Source organism: Topomyia yanbarensis, chromosome 3 (assembly GCF_030247195.1).
Source record: "Topomyia yanbarensis strain Yona2022 chromosome 3, ASM3024719v1, whole genome shotgun sequence".
Taxonomy (NCBI): Eukaryota; Metazoa; Arthropoda; class Insecta; order Diptera; family Culicidae; genus Topomyia; species Topomyia yanbarensis.
In genome coordinates this window covers 81,623,734-81,642,631 of record NC_080672.1, presented here as the reverse complement: position 1 = coordinate 81,642,631, position 18,898 = coordinate 81,623,734, and the positions used below count along the sequence as shown (strand labels likewise).

Here is an 18,898-nt window from a genome sequence, read left to right as displayed (position 1 = left end):
AACTAGTTGGATAAAGGAAAAGATCCGGTCTGGGGCTTCAACCGAGCACTTCAACTATTGGCGCAATCTACAAACTTGTCATCAAATAACAGCTTTTTTTGGAAAACCCGTGCCCAGTGATTTCGAAAAACTTCTTACACTGGAAACAACACTGTGGCAGGGCTTTAACCAACCACAGCAAAATCAATTAGCACATTGCTACTATTGAGCGTGCTGAGTCTTTTTCATATGATCTTTGTGAATCCGACTACGAAACCTCCCCAAGTAACAATCAAAATGCTTGAAGGATCTATCATTGTTTTATCTTGGTTTTAAGAAGGATTACTTGAATCCGAAGATTTTATTAGGGTTTTATGCAGTTGTCATTTCAATTGATCCGTAGTTGCGCTATAAAACGTTGTTACGACTCCCACGATAAAGCTTTAGGGTACTAGTTTTCAGAATGGTTCTGAAACGGTTCTGATTACTTATTTAAAGCTGGATTAAAACTAACATAAAACAACTATTTTAGTCATAGGACAGTTTTATCGTAGTTTAATGCCAACGTTCAAGTAATTTGATTTCTATAATAAAACCATTTGAAAACAATTTCTCCTACGAGGAACTTGATATGAGAGTTTGAGAGCAAGAGTGGGTTAAAACTTTGCTCAGAGCAAAAGTGGGTTAAAATATTCCGTTAGATCAGAAATGGTATATTCATCACAACCTCAGGCAAAAGTGGGTCAAATATTAATTCGCTCAAAAGTGGTTTGTTTAAATTAACAAGAATCCAATTTCATTAATAAAAATAGCAACACTGTTCGGAAGATTTCGGCAGGGTGAAAATGTGCGAAATGAAGAATGTTGAAGGAAAAATAAGAAGCCGATTGTCACGTCTTGTCTTAGGGCAAGACTGGTATAGAATATTAACCCATATTTGCGTAAAGAAAAGAATCAGATATTGCTTATTCTGACTTGTGGGTTATGAAATTTAAGTAAATTTTTCGGTACGTTAGAAATCATGAGATATAGGATCCGTATAGGTCAGCAGACATCGGAAATGGATAATTACCACCATTTTGAATTCCAAGATAACGACTTCCGGTTACCACAAAATAGTGAAAACCACCATAAATATGGGTGTCATTTGAAAGGGGGTAGTCAGTACACCGAAAATTGACGATTTCCGCCATTTTGAAATTTAAGATGGCGACTTCCGGTTACCATAAAATAGCGAGAACCACCATCAATATGGGTGTCATTTGAAAGGGGGTGGTCAGCAGAAACCGAAAATTGACGATTACTGCCATTTTGAAATCCAAGATGGCGACTTCCGGTTACTACAAAATAGTGAGAACCATCATCAATATGAGTGTCATTTAAAAGGTAGTGGTCAGTAGACACCGAATATTGACGATTACCGCCATTATGAAATCCAAGATAGCGACTTCCGGTTCCCACAAAATAGTAAGAACCATCATCAATATGGATGTCATTTGAAAGGGGGTGGTCAGCAAACACCGAAAATTTACGATTACCGCCATTTTGAAATCCAAAAATTGACGATTACCGCCATTTTGAAATCCAAGATGGCTACTTCCGGTTATCACAAAATAGTATCATCAATATGGATGTCATTTGAAAGTGGGTGGTCAGTAGACATTGATAATTGCTATTTCAAAATCCAAGATGGCGTCTTTTGGTTACCACAAAATATTGAGTCATTTTTTTTTTATTCGTTTATTTGACACGGCTCAATGCGTTAGCTTAGAGGAGCCATGGATCTTATATATTTACAAGATGTAAAAATAAAAGTACAATATATTTTATTTTGAGCCTGTAAGATCCCGTGCGCGCAACTTGCTATTGCGAGCGGAGATCTTTTTTCGCGTCGGGAAGATGTTCCTTCTCTCGCCAATTTCAGGGTTATCGATGTCTCCCTCGTTGTCGTTTACGCCCGTATCAGCATCTTGATTACTGCATTGATACTCGCGATCAGATGTTCTTCCTGGCTTCTTGCCTTTGCGGGTCACGAATGTGGACACTCCATCCTTGGTGGTAGTCTCTTCACTGGTAGTATTAGTTGTTAAGTTTGAAGGCAATAATGACAACTGTAAAAGCTGCGCCAAGCTTTAACAGTTGTCATTATTGCCTGAACAGCAGCCACAAATTTGGCAACCGTTGCGGATCAGGTGAAGATATTGGAGCTTGGGTGTTGGCATTTCTTTCTGCAGGTGAGCTTTCCTCAGCGGTTTCTGGGCAGGGTTGTCCGTAGTGTGCCGTTTGTTCACAGAACTGGCACGTATTCGTTTGTCCTTGATATGTACAAAGAGTTCGCTGTGTAATGGTATTACCCCCTTCTGTTTTGTACTGCAGGGTAAGGTAGGAGGGAATGGGTTGATCTACCCGCATTCTCACCACAAAGACACCATTTGAAATACCTGGGAAGTAGTTTCTCCATGTGTCCTCCGTAATAGATTCCACTGCTCCGAAATTCGACATGAATTTTTTAATTGCCACTTTGCAAGTAAGTGGAGATGAATCATGTAATTTAACTTCAATATTTCCATTATCCATGTATATAGGGATCTTGATTTCAACGTTGTCACAAACAAGCACGTGTTTCAAGTTGTTCTGCGAAATAAATCTTTTCGCCTGGGCGAATTTGTTGAAGGCTATCAGTACCGCATGCCTGACGTGTTCAAGCTGTATGGAGGTGACTTCCGAAAACCGAAGCTGCATTTTCACCTTCAGCAGATGTTCCATGGTCTTATGCGAAAAGACCCGAAGTCAATCGCCACTGTGTTAGGCCGAATAATCACATTTTGTTGATGAGACTCAGTCATCTTGAATAATCACCCCAGAATACAAATAACGGTATCCTTTGTTCTTCAAACAATGCACACAAGTAACTGGTTTCGTTCGCTTTGCACTGGCTCGGACAGAAGCAGGAGCACACTGTGCATCGTGACCGCTGTCTTTGATGGTTGAAAATAGACTGATTGAAAATAGTGAGTCATTATCAATATGGATGTCACTTAAAATCCAAGATGGCGACTTCCGGTTACCACAAAATGATGAGGGACATCATCAATGTGGATGTCATTTAAAAGAGGTGGTCATTTGAAATGGGTTTTATATATTGAGGTTATTTAACTAACTATACGATACCGATTTTTGTATGCACCTAGAGTTAGAGGTGTGCACCAATTGTTTGTAAACAATTTCTAATAAATTTTGACCATAGCAGCATGTAAGATGGTCCAATTTTTAAAGACGATTTCGAGCATTTCAAGTGGTAATTACTCGAGTAGTGTTGGCTTCCAATGCTTCAATCGTTGCATGCTTATCCACAGGCTTTTGACTTTACATAGCCCTAAAGAAGAAAGTCTATAGATGTGATATCGCTCGATCTAGGCGATCAACTGACAGGTCCAAGGAAAATTAAACATGGCGCTGTCTTGTTGGAACCAAATTTTGTCAAGACTACTGGCACCATGTTCAGGCAGTACCTAGTCTGTTAACATGCTTTTTAACCCATACTCTTCCGTAAAATACGCCATGTTGTTGCATACGACAATCCAAGTTATTGAGAACGGTGTCAAAACAATTCTTCGCGATCATTGCGTACACTCTCGGCTACCGCCGCTATGATTTCTTCACTGCGTACTGGATGTGGTCGATTTAGTCGCTTATTATCCAATAACGTGAACTGTGACTCTAACTTTTCGATTGTATGGCGAATAATGAAGTTGGCCGAGTAAAAATCACTTTTTCCTGTATTACATGTAGATTTTCAAATCAATAAAACTTCGTTAGAAATTACTAAAATTTTCATTCATAAACTGTTAATCGGCCAGAAGATGAGCAATAACAAGTGATCGGTGAATGGATATTCATTATTTGTATTGATCGGCGAATGGCCCTCTAGTTGTAGTAGTTGGGCGTTTCGGCTATTTTTCACTTTCCACGAATTCATTTGTAAATTTGCGTATTTTTCCTTAGTAGTGGTTTAAACACTCTAGTTGAAAACGGACATCTATTAGATTTATCTTTTAATCTCATTTTTTTAATAAACGTTGAAAGTTAAAATGTCTGTTTATTGATCGCTAGATGGGCCTTGCACGGTACGTATTTACAGAACAGTAAGTAGAATATAAAAATTAAAGATGGGCTATAGGAAACCTGAGAGAACCCAAAAAATCCTAGTTTTTAACTATGATCAACCAAATAAAAATCATTGGGGTAATACGAAAAGAATACATCTATAAATTTTCTTCTCGACCATCTTGTGTCGTCGTAGAAAAATAAATGCATCAAGCACAACACCAGCCATGCTTCGTTCACTTGGCAACCCAACAACGCCACTGATATGGGATCCTGCTGAATTTGTGTCACTGTCACTCTACTACCTTTTTCGCCACCTCCCATCCAAACGCTTGATGGAAAAACAATGATTCGTTTGCATAAATTTACATGTGCACCTTGTCGACACTTCGGTTGATTTTTTCTCTGCCTTGGGGAACAATAAAAACCTCGGCAAACATTTGCATCGTAGTTTAAATAAACCTTGTAATTCTGCTAGGGTGGATATTTGGCATTACACGGAAGGGGACACTTTTTGTTAACTAACTAAAGTGTAAACTGTAGTTGAGTTGATGTGTTCAAAGCAAAAAAACCGAAAGTGTGAAACGATGTGTGGTCATTCATCTACTCTTGCCCTAGTTCCGTTTTGTTCGTTTCTACTCAACACACATGATGTCACAACATTGTCACGCAACTGTAGTTCATTTTGTATGCCAGCAACGAAAATAACCAGAAACCGTTCATTCGGGCATAAAGTAAACTTCCTATCTTGTTCCTTTCGTTTTTTTTAATCTTCCTGCAGACCTTCCGGAGTTCCTAGTGCTGACGACTCGCAGAAAAAAGCTACGCTTCGACATCAAACTGTTCACCCAATGTGTGGCGACATGGGACAAGGAAAAGGAGAAAACGTTCTACATCATTAAATTTGTGTTCCTTTACTTGTAAGTATCCTCCTACTGCGACAATGTAGTTCACATATCCATGCACATTCTGTATACATACGTTGGAAATAAGGTTTTTTCGTAAATTGAAACTTTTCTAGCTTTAGTAATGTAGACCAAATTCCGGTTCTTTATCCGGTCCTTGTACGAAAGCCGCGCGTTCATGGTTTTATTCTGTCGTTCGCGTTCAAAACAATTCCACTTTAATTAGTTTCCACTCATGCTTCAGTGACCATGGATATCTGGGTGGATGTATTTGTCATGCATTCGTCACTTGGATATAGATTAACTTTTCATGATTTGTAAAATTTTACAATTCCGTGAAAGCTGTTCTATTGAACCCATTTATAGATCCATCACAGGAGAGTAAGGAACTTTCCCCTCGAAAGCGAAACGGTAAACACAGACAATAAATCGAACAAAAAACTCCCAAAACGGAATAATTCTCAGAAAGCTTATACCTCTTCGTTTAATGCATTCATCGCAGATCGACTCGTCCCAAGCAAACACCAGCACTTCAGCTCAACCGCAATAGCTTAACCCATAGGAACGGAATCACCCTTCCGATCGTCCCCGGCAGGATTGATGAAATTATTAATATCCTGTTGCACAACGAATCCTTCACGCACACCATTAGTGCTGAAACGGGAAATTATTTAGTGTGAGGCAACTCTTCTCGTCAACATAACCTCAACATCCTGTCGGTACTTTTTACGGCGCAAATAAATATTCTCCTGGTTTCTTCGCTCATTTTCACACTTAGATGCGGTTGAGGCAAGAGTTTTCCACTCGTTATAGTATCGGTGGCGTCGGGCAACGAATAATAAGTTCTCTCTCATTTTTAATTTAATATTTTATTGCCACTTGGTTCCGCTCGACTTGGCCTGAGTGATTGCTGCAAATTAAATTATACCACGCAAAGTGTAATTATTAAACGTTGAAGGTCAACTTGCTGCATTGCAAGGACACGTGCCGTTTCCTTATCGCGAAAATGTGGTCAATGGAACATGTAAACTGATTCGAAATATATACGATAACGGCTTACTGTAATCGTTCATTTTCGATTCCCATGTCCATTTCCATGACAAGTTCCATTCTAATTCTTGTTCTCGTTCCTATGCTCATTCCCTTTCTTATTCCCATTCCCATTTCAATTCCCATTCCCATCCTCAATCCAAATTTAAATTCCCATTTTTATTCCCATTCCCATTTCGTGTCCCATTCGCATTGTCTCCCCGATTCCCATTCTCACTACCATTCCAGTTACTATTCATATTACCATCCATGCCCCCTTTTAGTTACTTATTCCATTCTCACCATTGAGCAACGAGTAATGATAATTGACAATTGAGAACTGAGAAATGAGAATTGAGCATTCATAATTAAGAATTGAGAATTGAGAATTGAGAATTGAGAATTGAGAATTGAGAATTGAGAATTGAGAATTGAGAATTGAGAATTGAGAATTGAGAATTGAGAATTGAGAATTGAGAATTGAGAATTGAGAATTGAGAATTGAGAATTGAGAATTGAGAATTGAGAATTGAGAATTGAGAATTGAGAATTGAGAATTGAGAATTGAGAATTGAGAATTGAGAATTGAGAATTGAGAATTGAGAATTGAGAATTGAGAATTGAGAATTGAGAATTGAGAATTGAGAATTGAGAATTGAGAATTGAGAATTGAGAATTGAGAATTGAGAATTGAGAATTGAGAATTGAGAATTGAAAATTGAAAATTGAAAATTGAGAATTGAGAATTGAGAACTGAGAATTGAGAATTGAGAATTGAGAATTGAGAATTGAGAATTGAGAATTGAGAATTGAGAATTGAGAATTGAGAATTGAGAATTGAGAATTGAGAATTGAGAATTGAGAATTGAGAATTGAGAATTGAGAATTGAGAATCGAGAATTGAGAATTGAGAATTGAGAATTGAGAATTGGGAATTGAGAATTGAGAATTGAGAATTGAGAATTGAGAATTTAGAATTGAAATTTGAGAATTGAGAATTGAGAATTGAGAATTGAGAATTGTGAATTGAGAATTGAGAATTGAGAATTGAGAATTGAGAATTGAGAATTGAGAATTGAGAATTGAGAATTGAGAATTGAGAATTGAGAATTGAGAATTGAGAATTGAGAATTGAGAATTGAGAATTGAGAATTGAGAATTGAGAATTGAGAATTGAGAATTGAGAATTGAGAATTGAGAATTGAGAATTGAGAATTGAGAATTGAAAATTGAAAATTGAAAATTGAGAATTGAGAATTGAGAATTGAGAACTGAGAATTGAGAATTGAGAATTGAGAATTGAGAATTGAGAATTGAGAATTGAGAATTGAGAATTGAGAATTGAGAATTGAGAATTGAGAATTGAGAATTGAGAATTGAGAATTGAGAATTGAGAATTGAGAATTGAGAATTGAGAATTGAGAATTGAGAATTGAGAATTGAGAATTGAGAATTGAGAATTGAGAATTGAGAATTGAGAATTGAGAATTGAGAATTGAGAATTGAGAATTGAGAATCGAGAATTGAGAATTGAGAATTGAGAATTGAGAATTGAGAATTGAGAATTGAGAATTGAGAATTGAGAATTGAGAATTGAGAATTGAGAATTGAGAATTGAGAATTGAGAATTGAGAATTGAAAATTGAGAATTGAGAATTGAGAATTGTGAATTGAGAATTGAGAATTGAGAATTGAGAATTGAGAATTGAGAATTGAGAATTGAGAATTGAGAATTGAGAATTGAGAATTGAGAATTGAGAATTGAGAATTGAGAATTGAGAATTGAGAATTGAGAATTGAGAATTGAGAATTGAGAATTGAGAATTGAGAATTGAGAATTGAGAATTGAGAATTGAGAATTGAGAATTGAGAATTGAGAATTGAGAATTGAGAATTGAGAATTGAGAATTGAGAATTGAGAATTGAGAATTGAGAATTGAGAATTGAGAATTGAGAATTGAGAATTGAGAATTGAGAATTGAGAATTGAGAATTGAGAATTGAGAATTGAGAATTGAGAATTGAGAATTGAGAATTGAGAATTGAGAATTGAGAATTGAGAATTGAGAATTGAGAATTGAGAATTGAGAATTGAGAATTGAGAATTGAGAATTGAGAATTGAGAATTGAGAATTGAGAATTGAGAATTGAGAATTGAGAATTGAGAATTGAGAATTGAGAATTGAGAATTGAGAATTGAGAATTGAGAATTGAGAATTGAAAATTGAAAATTGAAAATTGAAAATTGAGAACTGAGAATTGAGAATTGAGAATTGAGAATTGAGAATTGAGAATTGAGAATTGAGAATTGAGAATTGAGAATTGAGAATTGAGGATTGAGAATTGAGAATTGAGAATTGAGAATTGAGAATTGAGAATTGAGAATTGAGAATTGAGAATTGAGAATTGAGAATTGAGAATTGAGAATTGAGAATTGAGAATTGAGAATTGAGAATTGAGAATTGAGGATTGAGAATTGAGAATTGAGAATTGAGAATTGAGAATTGAGAATTGAGAATTGAGAATTGAGAATTGAGAATTGAGAATTGAGAATTGAGAATTGAGAATTGAGAATTGAGAATTGAGAATTGAGAATTGAGAATTGAGAATTGAGAATTGAGAATTGAGAATTGAGAATTGAGAATTGAGAATTGAGAATTGAGAATTGAGAATTGAGAATTGAGAATTGAGAATTGAGAATTGAGAATTGAGAATTGAGAATTGAGAATTGAGAATTGAGAATTGAGAATTGAGAATTGAGAATTGAGAATTGAGAATTGAGAATTGAGAATTGAGAATTGAGAATGAGAATTGAGAATTGAGAATTGAGAATTGAGAATTGAGAATTGAGAATTGAGAATTGAGAATTGAGAATTGAGAATTGAGAATTGAATTGAGATTGAGAATTGAGAATTGAGAATTGAATTGAGAATTGAGAATTGAGAATGAGAATTGAGAATTGAGAATTGAGAATTGAGAATTGAGAATTGAGAATTGAGAATTGAGAATTGAGAATTGAGAATTGAGAATTGAGAATTGAGAATTGAGAATTGAGAATTGAGAATTGAGAATTGAGAATTGAGAATTGAGAATTGAGAATTGAGAATTGAGAATTGAGAATTGAGAATTGAGAATTGAGAATTGAGAATTGAGAATTGAGAATTGAGAATTGAGAATTGAGAATTGAGAATTGAGAATTGAGAATTGAGAATTGAGAATTGAGAATTGAGAATTGAGAATTGAGAATTGAGAATTGAGAATTGAGAATTGAGAATTGAGAATTGAGAATTGAGAATTGAGAATTGAGAATTGAGAATTGAGAATTGAGAATTGAGAATTGAGAATTGAGAATTGAGAATTGAGAATTGAGAATTGAGAATTGAGAATTGAGAATTGAGAATTGAGAATTGAGAATTGAGAATTGAGAATTGAGAATTGAGAATTGAGAATTGAGAATTGAGATTGAGAATTGAGAATTGAGAATTGAGAATTGAGAATTGAGAATTGAGAATTGAGAATTGAGAATTGAGAATTGAGAATTGAGAATTGAGAATTGAGAATTGAGAATTGAGAATTGAGAATTGAGAATTGAGAATTGAGAATTGAGAATTGAGAATTGAGAATTGAGATTGAGAATTGAGAATTGAGAATTGAGAATTGAGAATTGAGAATTGAGAATTGAGAATTGAGAATTGAGAATTGAGAATTGAGAATTGAGAATTGAGAATTGAGAATTGAGAATTGAGAATTGAGAATTGAGAATTGAGAATTGAGAATTGAGAATTGAGAATTGAGAATTGAGAATGAGAATTGAGAATTGAGAATTGAGAATTGAGAATTGAGAATTGAGAATTGAGAATTGAGAATTGAGAATTGAGAATTGAGAATTGAGAATTGAGAATTGAGAATTGAGAATTGAGAATTGAGAATTGAGATTGAGAATTGAGAATTGAGAATTGAGAATTGAGAATTGAGAATTGAGAATTGAGAATTGAGAATTGAGAATTGAGAATTGAGAATTGAGAATTGAGAATTGAGAATTGAGAATTGAGAATTGAGAATTGAGAATTGAGAATTGAGAATTGAGAATTGAGAATTGAGATTGAGATTGAGAATTGAGAATGAGAATTGAGAATTGAGAATTGAGAATTGAGAATTGAGAATTGAGAATTGAGAATTGAGAATTGAGAATTGAGAATTGAGAATTGAGAATTGAGAATTGAGAATTGAGAATTGAGATTGAGAATTGAGAATTGAGAATGAGAATTGAGAATTGAGAATTGAGAATTGAGAATTGAGAATTGAGAATTGAGAATTGAGAATTGAGAATTGAGAATTGAGAATGAGAATTGAGAATTGAGAATTGAGAATTGAGAATTGAGAATTGAGAATTGAGAATTGAGAATGAGAATTGAGAATTGAGATTGAGAATTGAGAATTGAGAATTGAGATTGAGAATTGAGAATTGAGAATTGAGAATTGAGAATTGAGAATTGAGAATTGAGAATGAGAATTGAGAATTGAGAATTGAGAATTGAGAATTGAGAATTGAGAATTGAGAATTGAGAATTGAGAATTGAGAATTGAGAATTGAGAATTGAGAATTGAGAATTGAGAATTGAGAATTGAGAATTGAGAATTGAGAATTGAGAATTGAGAATTGAGAATTGAGAATTGAGAATTGAGAATTGAGAATTGAGAATTGAGAATTGAGAATTGAGAATTGAGAATTGAGAATTGAGAATTGAGAATTGAGAATTGAGAATTGAGAATTGAGAATTGAGAATTGAGAATTGAGAATTGAGAATTGAGAATTGAGAATTGAGAATTGAGAATTGAGAATTGAGAATTGAGAATTGAGAATTGAGAATTGAGAATTGAGAATTGAGAATTGAGAATTGAGAATTGAGAATTGAGAATTGAGAATTGAGAATTGAGAATTGAGAATTGAGAATTGAGAATTGAGAATTGAGAATTGAGAATTGAGAATTGAGAATTGAGAATTGAGAATTGAGAATTGAGAATTGAGAATTGAGAATTGAGAATTGAGAATTGAGAATTGAGAATTGAGAATTGAGAATTGAGAATTGAGAATTGAGAATTGAGAATTGAGAATTGAGAATTGAGAATTGAGAATTGAGAATTGAGAATTGAGAATTGAGAATTGAGAATTGAGAATTGAGAATTGAGAATTGAGAATTGAGAATTGAGAATTGAGAATTGAGATTGAGAATTGAGAATTGAGAATTGAGAATTGAGAATTGAGAATTGAGAATTGAGAATTGAGAATTGAGAATTGAGAATTGAGAATTGAGAATTGAGAATTGAGAATTGAGAATTGAGAATTGAGAATTGAGAATTGAGAATTGAGAATTGAGAATTGAGAATTGAGAATTGAGAATTGAGAATTGAGAATTGAGAATTGAGAATTGAGAATTGAGAATTGAGAATTGAGAATTGAGAATTGAGAATTGAGAATTGAGAATTGAGAATTGAGAATTGAGAATTGAGAATTGAGAATTGAGAATTGAGAATTGAGAATTGAGAATTGAGAATTGAGAATTGAGAATTGAGAATTGAGAATTGAGAATTGAGAATTGAGAATTGAGAATTGAGAATTGAGAATTGAGAATTGAGAATTGAGAATTGAGAATTGAGAATTGAGAATTGAGAATTGAGAATTGAGAATTGAGAATTGAGAATTGAGAATTGAGAATTGAGAATTGAGAATTGAGAATTGAGAATTGAGAATTGAGAATTGAGAATTGAGAATTGAGAATTGAGATTGAGAATTGAGAATTGAGAATTGAGAATTGAGAATTGAGAATTGAGAATTGAGAATTGAGAATTGAGAATTGAGAATTGAGAATTGAGAATTGAGAATTGAGAATTGAGAATTGAGAATTGAGAATTGAGAATTGAGAATTGAGAATTGAGAATTGAGAATTGAGAATTGAGAATTGAGAATTGAGAATTGAGAATTGAGAATTGAGAATTGAGAATTGAGAATTGAGAATTGAGAATTGAGAATTGAGAATTGAGAATTGAGAATTGAGAATTGAGAATTGAGAATTGAGAATTGAGAATTGAGAATTGAGAATTGAGAATTGAGAATTGAGAATTGAGAATTGAGAATTGAGAATTGAGAATTGAGAATTGAGAATTGAGAATTGAGAATTGAGAATTGAGAATTGAGAATTGAGAATTGAGAATTGAGAATTGAGAATTGAGAATTGAGAATTGAGAATTGAGAATTGAGAATTGAGAATTGAGAATTGAGAATTGAGAATTGAGAATTGAGAATTGAGAATTGAGAATTGAGAATTGAGAATTGAGAATTGAGAATTGAGAATTGAGAATTGAGAATTGAGAATTGAGAATTGAGAATTGAGAATTGAGAATTGAGAATTGAGAATTGAGAATTGAGAATTGAGAATTGAGAATTGAGAATTGAGAATTGAGAATTGAGAATTGAGAATTGAGAATTGAGAATTGAGAATTGAGAATTGAGAATTGAGAATTGAGAATTGAGAATTGAGAATTGAGAATTGAGAATTGAGAATTGAGAATTGAGAATTGAGAATTGAGAATTGAGAATTGAGAATTGAGAATTGAGAATTGAGAATTGAGAATTGAGAATTGAGAATTGAGAATTGAGAATTGAGAATTGAGAATTGAGAATTGAGAATTGAGAATTGAGAATTGAGAATTGAGAATTGAGAATTGAGAATTGAGAATTGAGAATTGAGAATTGAGAATTGAGAATTGAGAATTGAGAATTGAGAATTGAGAATTGAGAATTGAGAATTGAGAATTGAGAATTGAGAATTGAGAATTGAGAATTGAGAATTGAGAATTGAGAATTGAGAATTGAGAATTGAGAATTGAGAATTGAGAATTGAGAATTGAGAATTGAGAATTGAGAATTGAGAATTGAGAATTGAGAATTGAGAATTGAGAATTGAGAATTGAGAATTGAGAATTGAGAATTGAGAATTGAGAATTGAGAATTGAGAATTGAGAATTGAGAATTGAGAATTGAGAATTGAGAATTGAGAATTGAGAATTGAGAATTGAGAATTGAGAATTGAGAATTGAGAATTGAGAATTGAGAATTGAGAATTGAGAATTGAGAATTGAGAATTGAGAATTGAGAATTGAGAATTGAGAATTGAGAATTGAGAATTGAGAATTGAGAATTGAGAATTGAGAATTGAGAATTGAGAATTGAGAATTGAGAATTGAGAATTGAGAATTGAGAATTGAGAATTGAGAATTGAGAATTGAGAATTGAGAATTGAGAATTGAGAATTGAGAATTGAGAATTGAGAATTGAGAATTGAGAATTGAGAATTGAGAATTGAGAATTGAGAATTGAGAATTGAGAATTGAGAATTGAGAATTGAGAATTGAGAATTGAGAATTGAGAATTGAGAATTGAGAATTGAGAATTGAGAATTGAGAATTGAGAATTGAGAATTGAGAATTGAGAATTGAGAATTGAGAATTGAGAATTGAGAATTGAGAATTGAGAATTGAGAATTGAGAATTGAGAATTGAGAATTGAGAATTGAGAATTGAGAATTGAGAATTGAGAATTGAGAATTGAGAATTGAGAATTGAGAATTGAGAATTGAGAATTGAGAATTGAGAATTGAGAATTGAGAATTGAGAATTGAGAATTGAGAATTGAGAATTGAGAATTGAGAATTGAGAATTGAGAATTGAGAATTGAGAATTGAGAATTGAGAATTGAGAATTGAGAATTGAGAATTGAGAATTGAGAATTGAGAATTGAGAATTGAGAATTGAGAATTGAGAATTGAGAATTGAGAATTGAGAATTGAGAATTGAGAATTGAGAATTGAGAATTGAGAATTGAGAATTGAGAATTGAGAATTGAGAATTGAGAATTGAGAATTGAGAATTGAGAATTGAGAATTGAGAATTGAGAATTGAGAATTGAGAATTGAGAATTGAGAATTGAGAATTGAGAATTGAGAATTGAGAATTGAGAATTGAGAATTGAGAATTGAGAATTGAGAATTGAGAATTGAGAATTGAGAATTGAGAATTGAGAATTGAGAATTGAGAATTGAGAATTGAGAATTGAGAATTGAGAATTGAGAATTGAGAATTGAGAATTGAGAATTGAGAATTGAGAATTGAGAATTGAGAATTGAGAATTGAGAATTGAGAATTGAGAATTGAGAATTGAGAATTGAGAATTGAGAATTGAGAATTGAGAATTGAGAATTGAGAATTGAGAATTGAGAATTGAGAATTGAGAATTGAGAATTGAGAATTGAGAATTGAGAATTGAGAATTGAGAATTGAGAATTGAGAATTGAGAATTGAGAATTGAGAATTGAGAATTGAGAATTGAGAATTGAGAATTGAGAATTGAGAATTGAGAATTGAGAATTGAGAATTGAGAATTGAGAATTGAGAATTGAGAATTGAGAATTGAGAATTGAGAATTGAGAATTGAGAATTGAGAATTGAGAATTGAGAATTGAGAATTGAGAATTGAGAATTGAGAATTGAGAATTGAGAATTGAGAATTGAGAATTGAGAATTGAGAATTGAGAATTGAGAATTGAGAATTGAGAATTGAGAATTGAGAATTGAGAATTGAGAATTGAGAATTGAGAATTGAGAATTGAGAATTGAGAATTGAGAATTGAGAATTGAGAATTGAGAATTGAGAATTGAGAATTGAGAATTGAGAATTGAGAATTGAGAATTGAGAATTGAGAATTGAGAATTGAGAATTGAGAATTGAGAATTGAGAATTGAGAATTGAGAATTGAGAATTGAGAATTGAGAATTGAGAATTGAGAATTGAGAATTGAGAATTGAGAATTGAGAATTGAGAATTGAGAATTGAGAATTGAGAATTGAGAATTGAGAATTGAGAATTGAGAATTGAGAATTGAGAATTGAGAATTGAGAATTGAGAATTGAGAATTGAGAATTGAGAATTGAGAATTGAGAATTGAGAATTGAGAATTGAGAATTGAGAATTGAGAATTGAGAATTGAGAATTGAGAATTGAGAATTGAGAATTGAGAATTGAGAATTGAGAATTGAGAATTGAGAATTGAGAATTGAGAATTGAGAATTGAGAATTGAGAATTGAGAATTGAGAATTGAGAATTGAGAATTGAGAATTGAGAATTGAGAATTGAGAATTGAGAATTGAGAATTGAGAATTGAGAATTGAGAATTGAGAATTGAGAATTGAGAATTGAGAATTGAGAATTGAGAATTGAGAATTGAGAATTGAGAATTGAGAATTGAGAATTGAGAATTGAGAATTGAGAATTGAGAATTGAGAATTGAGAATTGAGAATTGAGAATTGAGAATTGAGAATTGAGAATTGAGAATTGAGAATTGAGAATTGAGAATTGAGAATTGAGAATTGAGAATTGAGAATTGAGAATTGAGAATTGAGAATTGAGAATTGAGAATTGAGAATTGAGAATTGAGAATTGAGAATTGAGAATTGAGAATTGAGAATTGAGAATTGAGAATTGAGAATTGAGAATTGAGAATTGAGAATTGAGAATTGAGAATTGAGAATTGAGAATTGAGAATTGAGAATTGAGAATTGAGAATTGAGAATTGAGAATTGAGAATTGAGAATTGAGAATTGAGAATTGAGAATTGAGAATTGAGAATTGAGAATTGAGAATTGAGAATTGAGAATTGAGAATTGAGAATTGAGAATTGAGAATTGAGAATTGAGAATTGAGAATTGAGAATTGAGAATTGAGAATTGAGAATTGAGAATTGAGAATTGAGAATTGAGAATTGAGAATTGAGAATTGAGAATTGAGAATTGAGAATTGAGAATTGAGAATTGAGAATTGAGAATTGAGAATTGAGAATTGAGAATTGAGAATTGAGAATTGAGAATTGAGAATTGAGAATTGAGAATTGAGAATTGAGAATTGAGAATTGAGAATTGAGAATTGAGAATTGAGAATTGAGAATTGAGAATTGAGAATTGAGAATTGAGAATTGAGAATTGAGAATTGAGAATTGAGAATTGAGAATTGAGAATTGAGAATTGAGAATTGAGAATTGAGAATTGAGAATTGAGAATTGAGAATTGAGAATTGAGAATTGAGAATTGAGAATTGAGAATTGAGAATTGAGAATTGAGAATTGAGAATTGAGAATTGAGAATTGAGAATTGAGAATTGAGAATTGAGAATTGAGAATTGAGAATTGAGAATTGAGAATTGAGAATTGAGAATTGAGAATTGAGAATTGAGAATTGAGAATTGAGAATTGAGAATTGAGAATTGAGAATTGAGAATTGAGAATTGAGAATTGAGAATTGAGAATTGAGAATTGAGAATTGAGAATTGAGAATTGAGAATTGAGAATTGAGAATTGAGAATTGAGAATTGAGAATTGAGAATTGAGAATTGAGAATTGAGAATTGAGAATTGAGAATTGAGAATTGAGAATTGAGAATTGAGAATTGAGAATTGAGAATTGAGAATTGAGAATTGAGAATTGAGAATTGAGAATTGAGAATTGAGAATTGAGAATTGAGAATTGAGAATTGAGAATTGAGAATTGAGAATTGAGAATTGAGAATTGAGAATTGAGAATTGAGAATTGAGAATTGAGAATTGAGAATTGAGAATTGAGAATTGAGAATTGAGAATTGAGAATTGAGAATTGAGAATTGAGAATTGAGAATTGAGAATTGAGAATTGAGAATTGAGAATTGAGAATTGAGAATTGAGAATTGAGAATTGAGAATTGAGAATTGAGAATTGAGAATTGAGAATTGAGAATTGAGAATTGAGAATTGAGAATTGAGAATTGAGAATTGAGAATTGAGAATTGAGAATTGAGAATTGAGAATTGAGAATTGAGAATTGAGAATTAAGAATTAAGAATTAAGAATTAAGAATTAAGAATTAAGAATTAAGAATTAAGAATTGAGAATTGGGAATTGGGAATTGGGAATTGGGAATTGATAATTGAAATTTGAGAATTGAGAATTGAAATTTGAGAATTGAGAATGCCCGGACTTCCGGATGCCAAACCTCCACCAACGGATCGATCTGGCAATACAGAAAAATCTTTGCATGAACTGATCGAGCTTCCATTATGCCCGGAACTTCTGGGTCAAGATGCCGTACTTGTTCCAAGTAGCGCCACACGCTTCTTCATAATGAACCTTCTAACGCCAATCCCGCTTCTGGTGGTCAAGTCTCCAGATCAACTTGCTGTGTTGCCCTCAAGCCGACACCTACCGCAGCATCTGTGAAATATACTCCAAACTCACTGTCACTCCAATCTGTTTCGCAAATTCCCATCCAGCAACTGTCTACCTCTACCCCAGTCGCAGCTATAGCCGACGTTCATGCGCCTTCCCCGAGTTCAGACTGCCCTCGTATTGCAGTCTCGTGCAGTAATTGTTGGAACCGTTTTCCTTCTAACTGCATTCGTGAATATCTGTAATGGTAGAGGTCACATCGTCACCACCCGTTGCTTGCTGGACTGTGCTTCCCAACAAAACATTGCTTCTGGGACCCTTTAGGAATGACTGCAGCTTACTCGCATCCGGTTGCCGCATGCACTCTCGATTAGCGGAATTGGAAACACCAAATCGCTGGTTGAACACCAGGCTACGATAACCATGTTCTCTTGAGTCACTCCCTTCTCCGTGAAATACTTAATGCTCGTTCTGCTTTCCATTACCGTGAAGCTGCCCCAGTCGACGATAGAAGCCCGCCACTGACCAATCCCAAAGCAGGTGGAGCTTGCAACTCCAACTTCCGTTGTTATCGACGACATCGACATAATTCTGGGAGCCGCCCATTTCTTCCCAATTTCTTCGATATGCCAGGTGAAGATTTACCGCTACTGCAGAATACAGAAATCGGTTGCAGTGGCGACCATTGCAAAGGCGAACTACATCTCGACTGAACCACACCCATGGCTAACTGATTTACTCAGGAATGGTGGGAATTTCAGCAGAAACTAACAGTTTCAGCACTCGTTGGCCCTCAAGTGTCACACCATCTTTTACGTCCGGATTACGATCTCTCAGAAATTCACGGGTTCAGCGATGCTTCGCTGCATATGGCGCATGCATCTATCTTCGGTCAATACCTGCCGATGACACTTCTACAGTTCGCCTGTTGATTTCCAAGTCCAAGGTTGCTCCGATGAGGACTCAAACCAATCCACGCATCGAACTATGCGCAGTTCAACTCATGTCCAGTCTTCTGCGACTAGTTGCGGACAGTATAAACATCTCTGCCACATCACATACGAGTACGACACTTCTATCGTCTTGAATTCCGCAACTTCATCGCCATGGAAGACGTTTGTACCCAAAGGAATTTCTGTCTCACGCCGTTTATAATCATGCCCCATCCGAAGACAATCTCGTTTCTTGAGGAATGGACCTAGATGAACTTCTCGCTAACGCACTGTGGTGGAATCGACCGCTGATTGGCTGAAATAGATGTTTGCTCCTTGGCTAGCAAAGTATATCGCCGTAGCGAAGCCAAACTCAGACCAACCGGAAGTCCGACAGACTAACCCCTTCCATGAGTGAAGAACCACCAGATATTGTCGATCGATATTCCAATCGGCACAATTCTTCAACGTTTCGCCCATAACTGTCACCACCGCAAGAACCACCAAAAAATCTTGTCGGTTCGTTGACTACGGTATCTGCACCCGTAACTCGTTGTCGGCGTTATTCATGTCATCGGTCTACTTCACAATGCTGCAGTACATGTCGATGAAAGATACACGATCGTCCTCCCCAAACATCGTCTCACCGAGATGATCGCCATGAGAGAACACCACAAGATGCCGGTCCCAGCTTGCCATTC

General features: G+C 34.0%; 1 protein-coding gene across 3 annotated transcripts in view; it reads left to right on the top strand.

Annotated features, from left to right (window-relative positions):
- The window catches only part of LOC131690024 (orexin receptor type 2-like), a 651,430-nt gene that overhangs the window by 551,353 nt on the left and 81,179 nt on the right, over nucleotides 1-18,898 (top strand). For all 3 annotated transcript variants that reach the window (XM_058975467.1, XM_058975468.1, XM_058975466.1), the window contains one exon: nucleotides 4,868-5,006. In XM_058975467.1, the coding sequence (XP_058831450.1) occupies nucleotides 4,868-5,006 (139 nt within the window). The remainder of the gene's footprint in view (nucleotides 1-4,867; nucleotides 5,007-18,898) is intronic.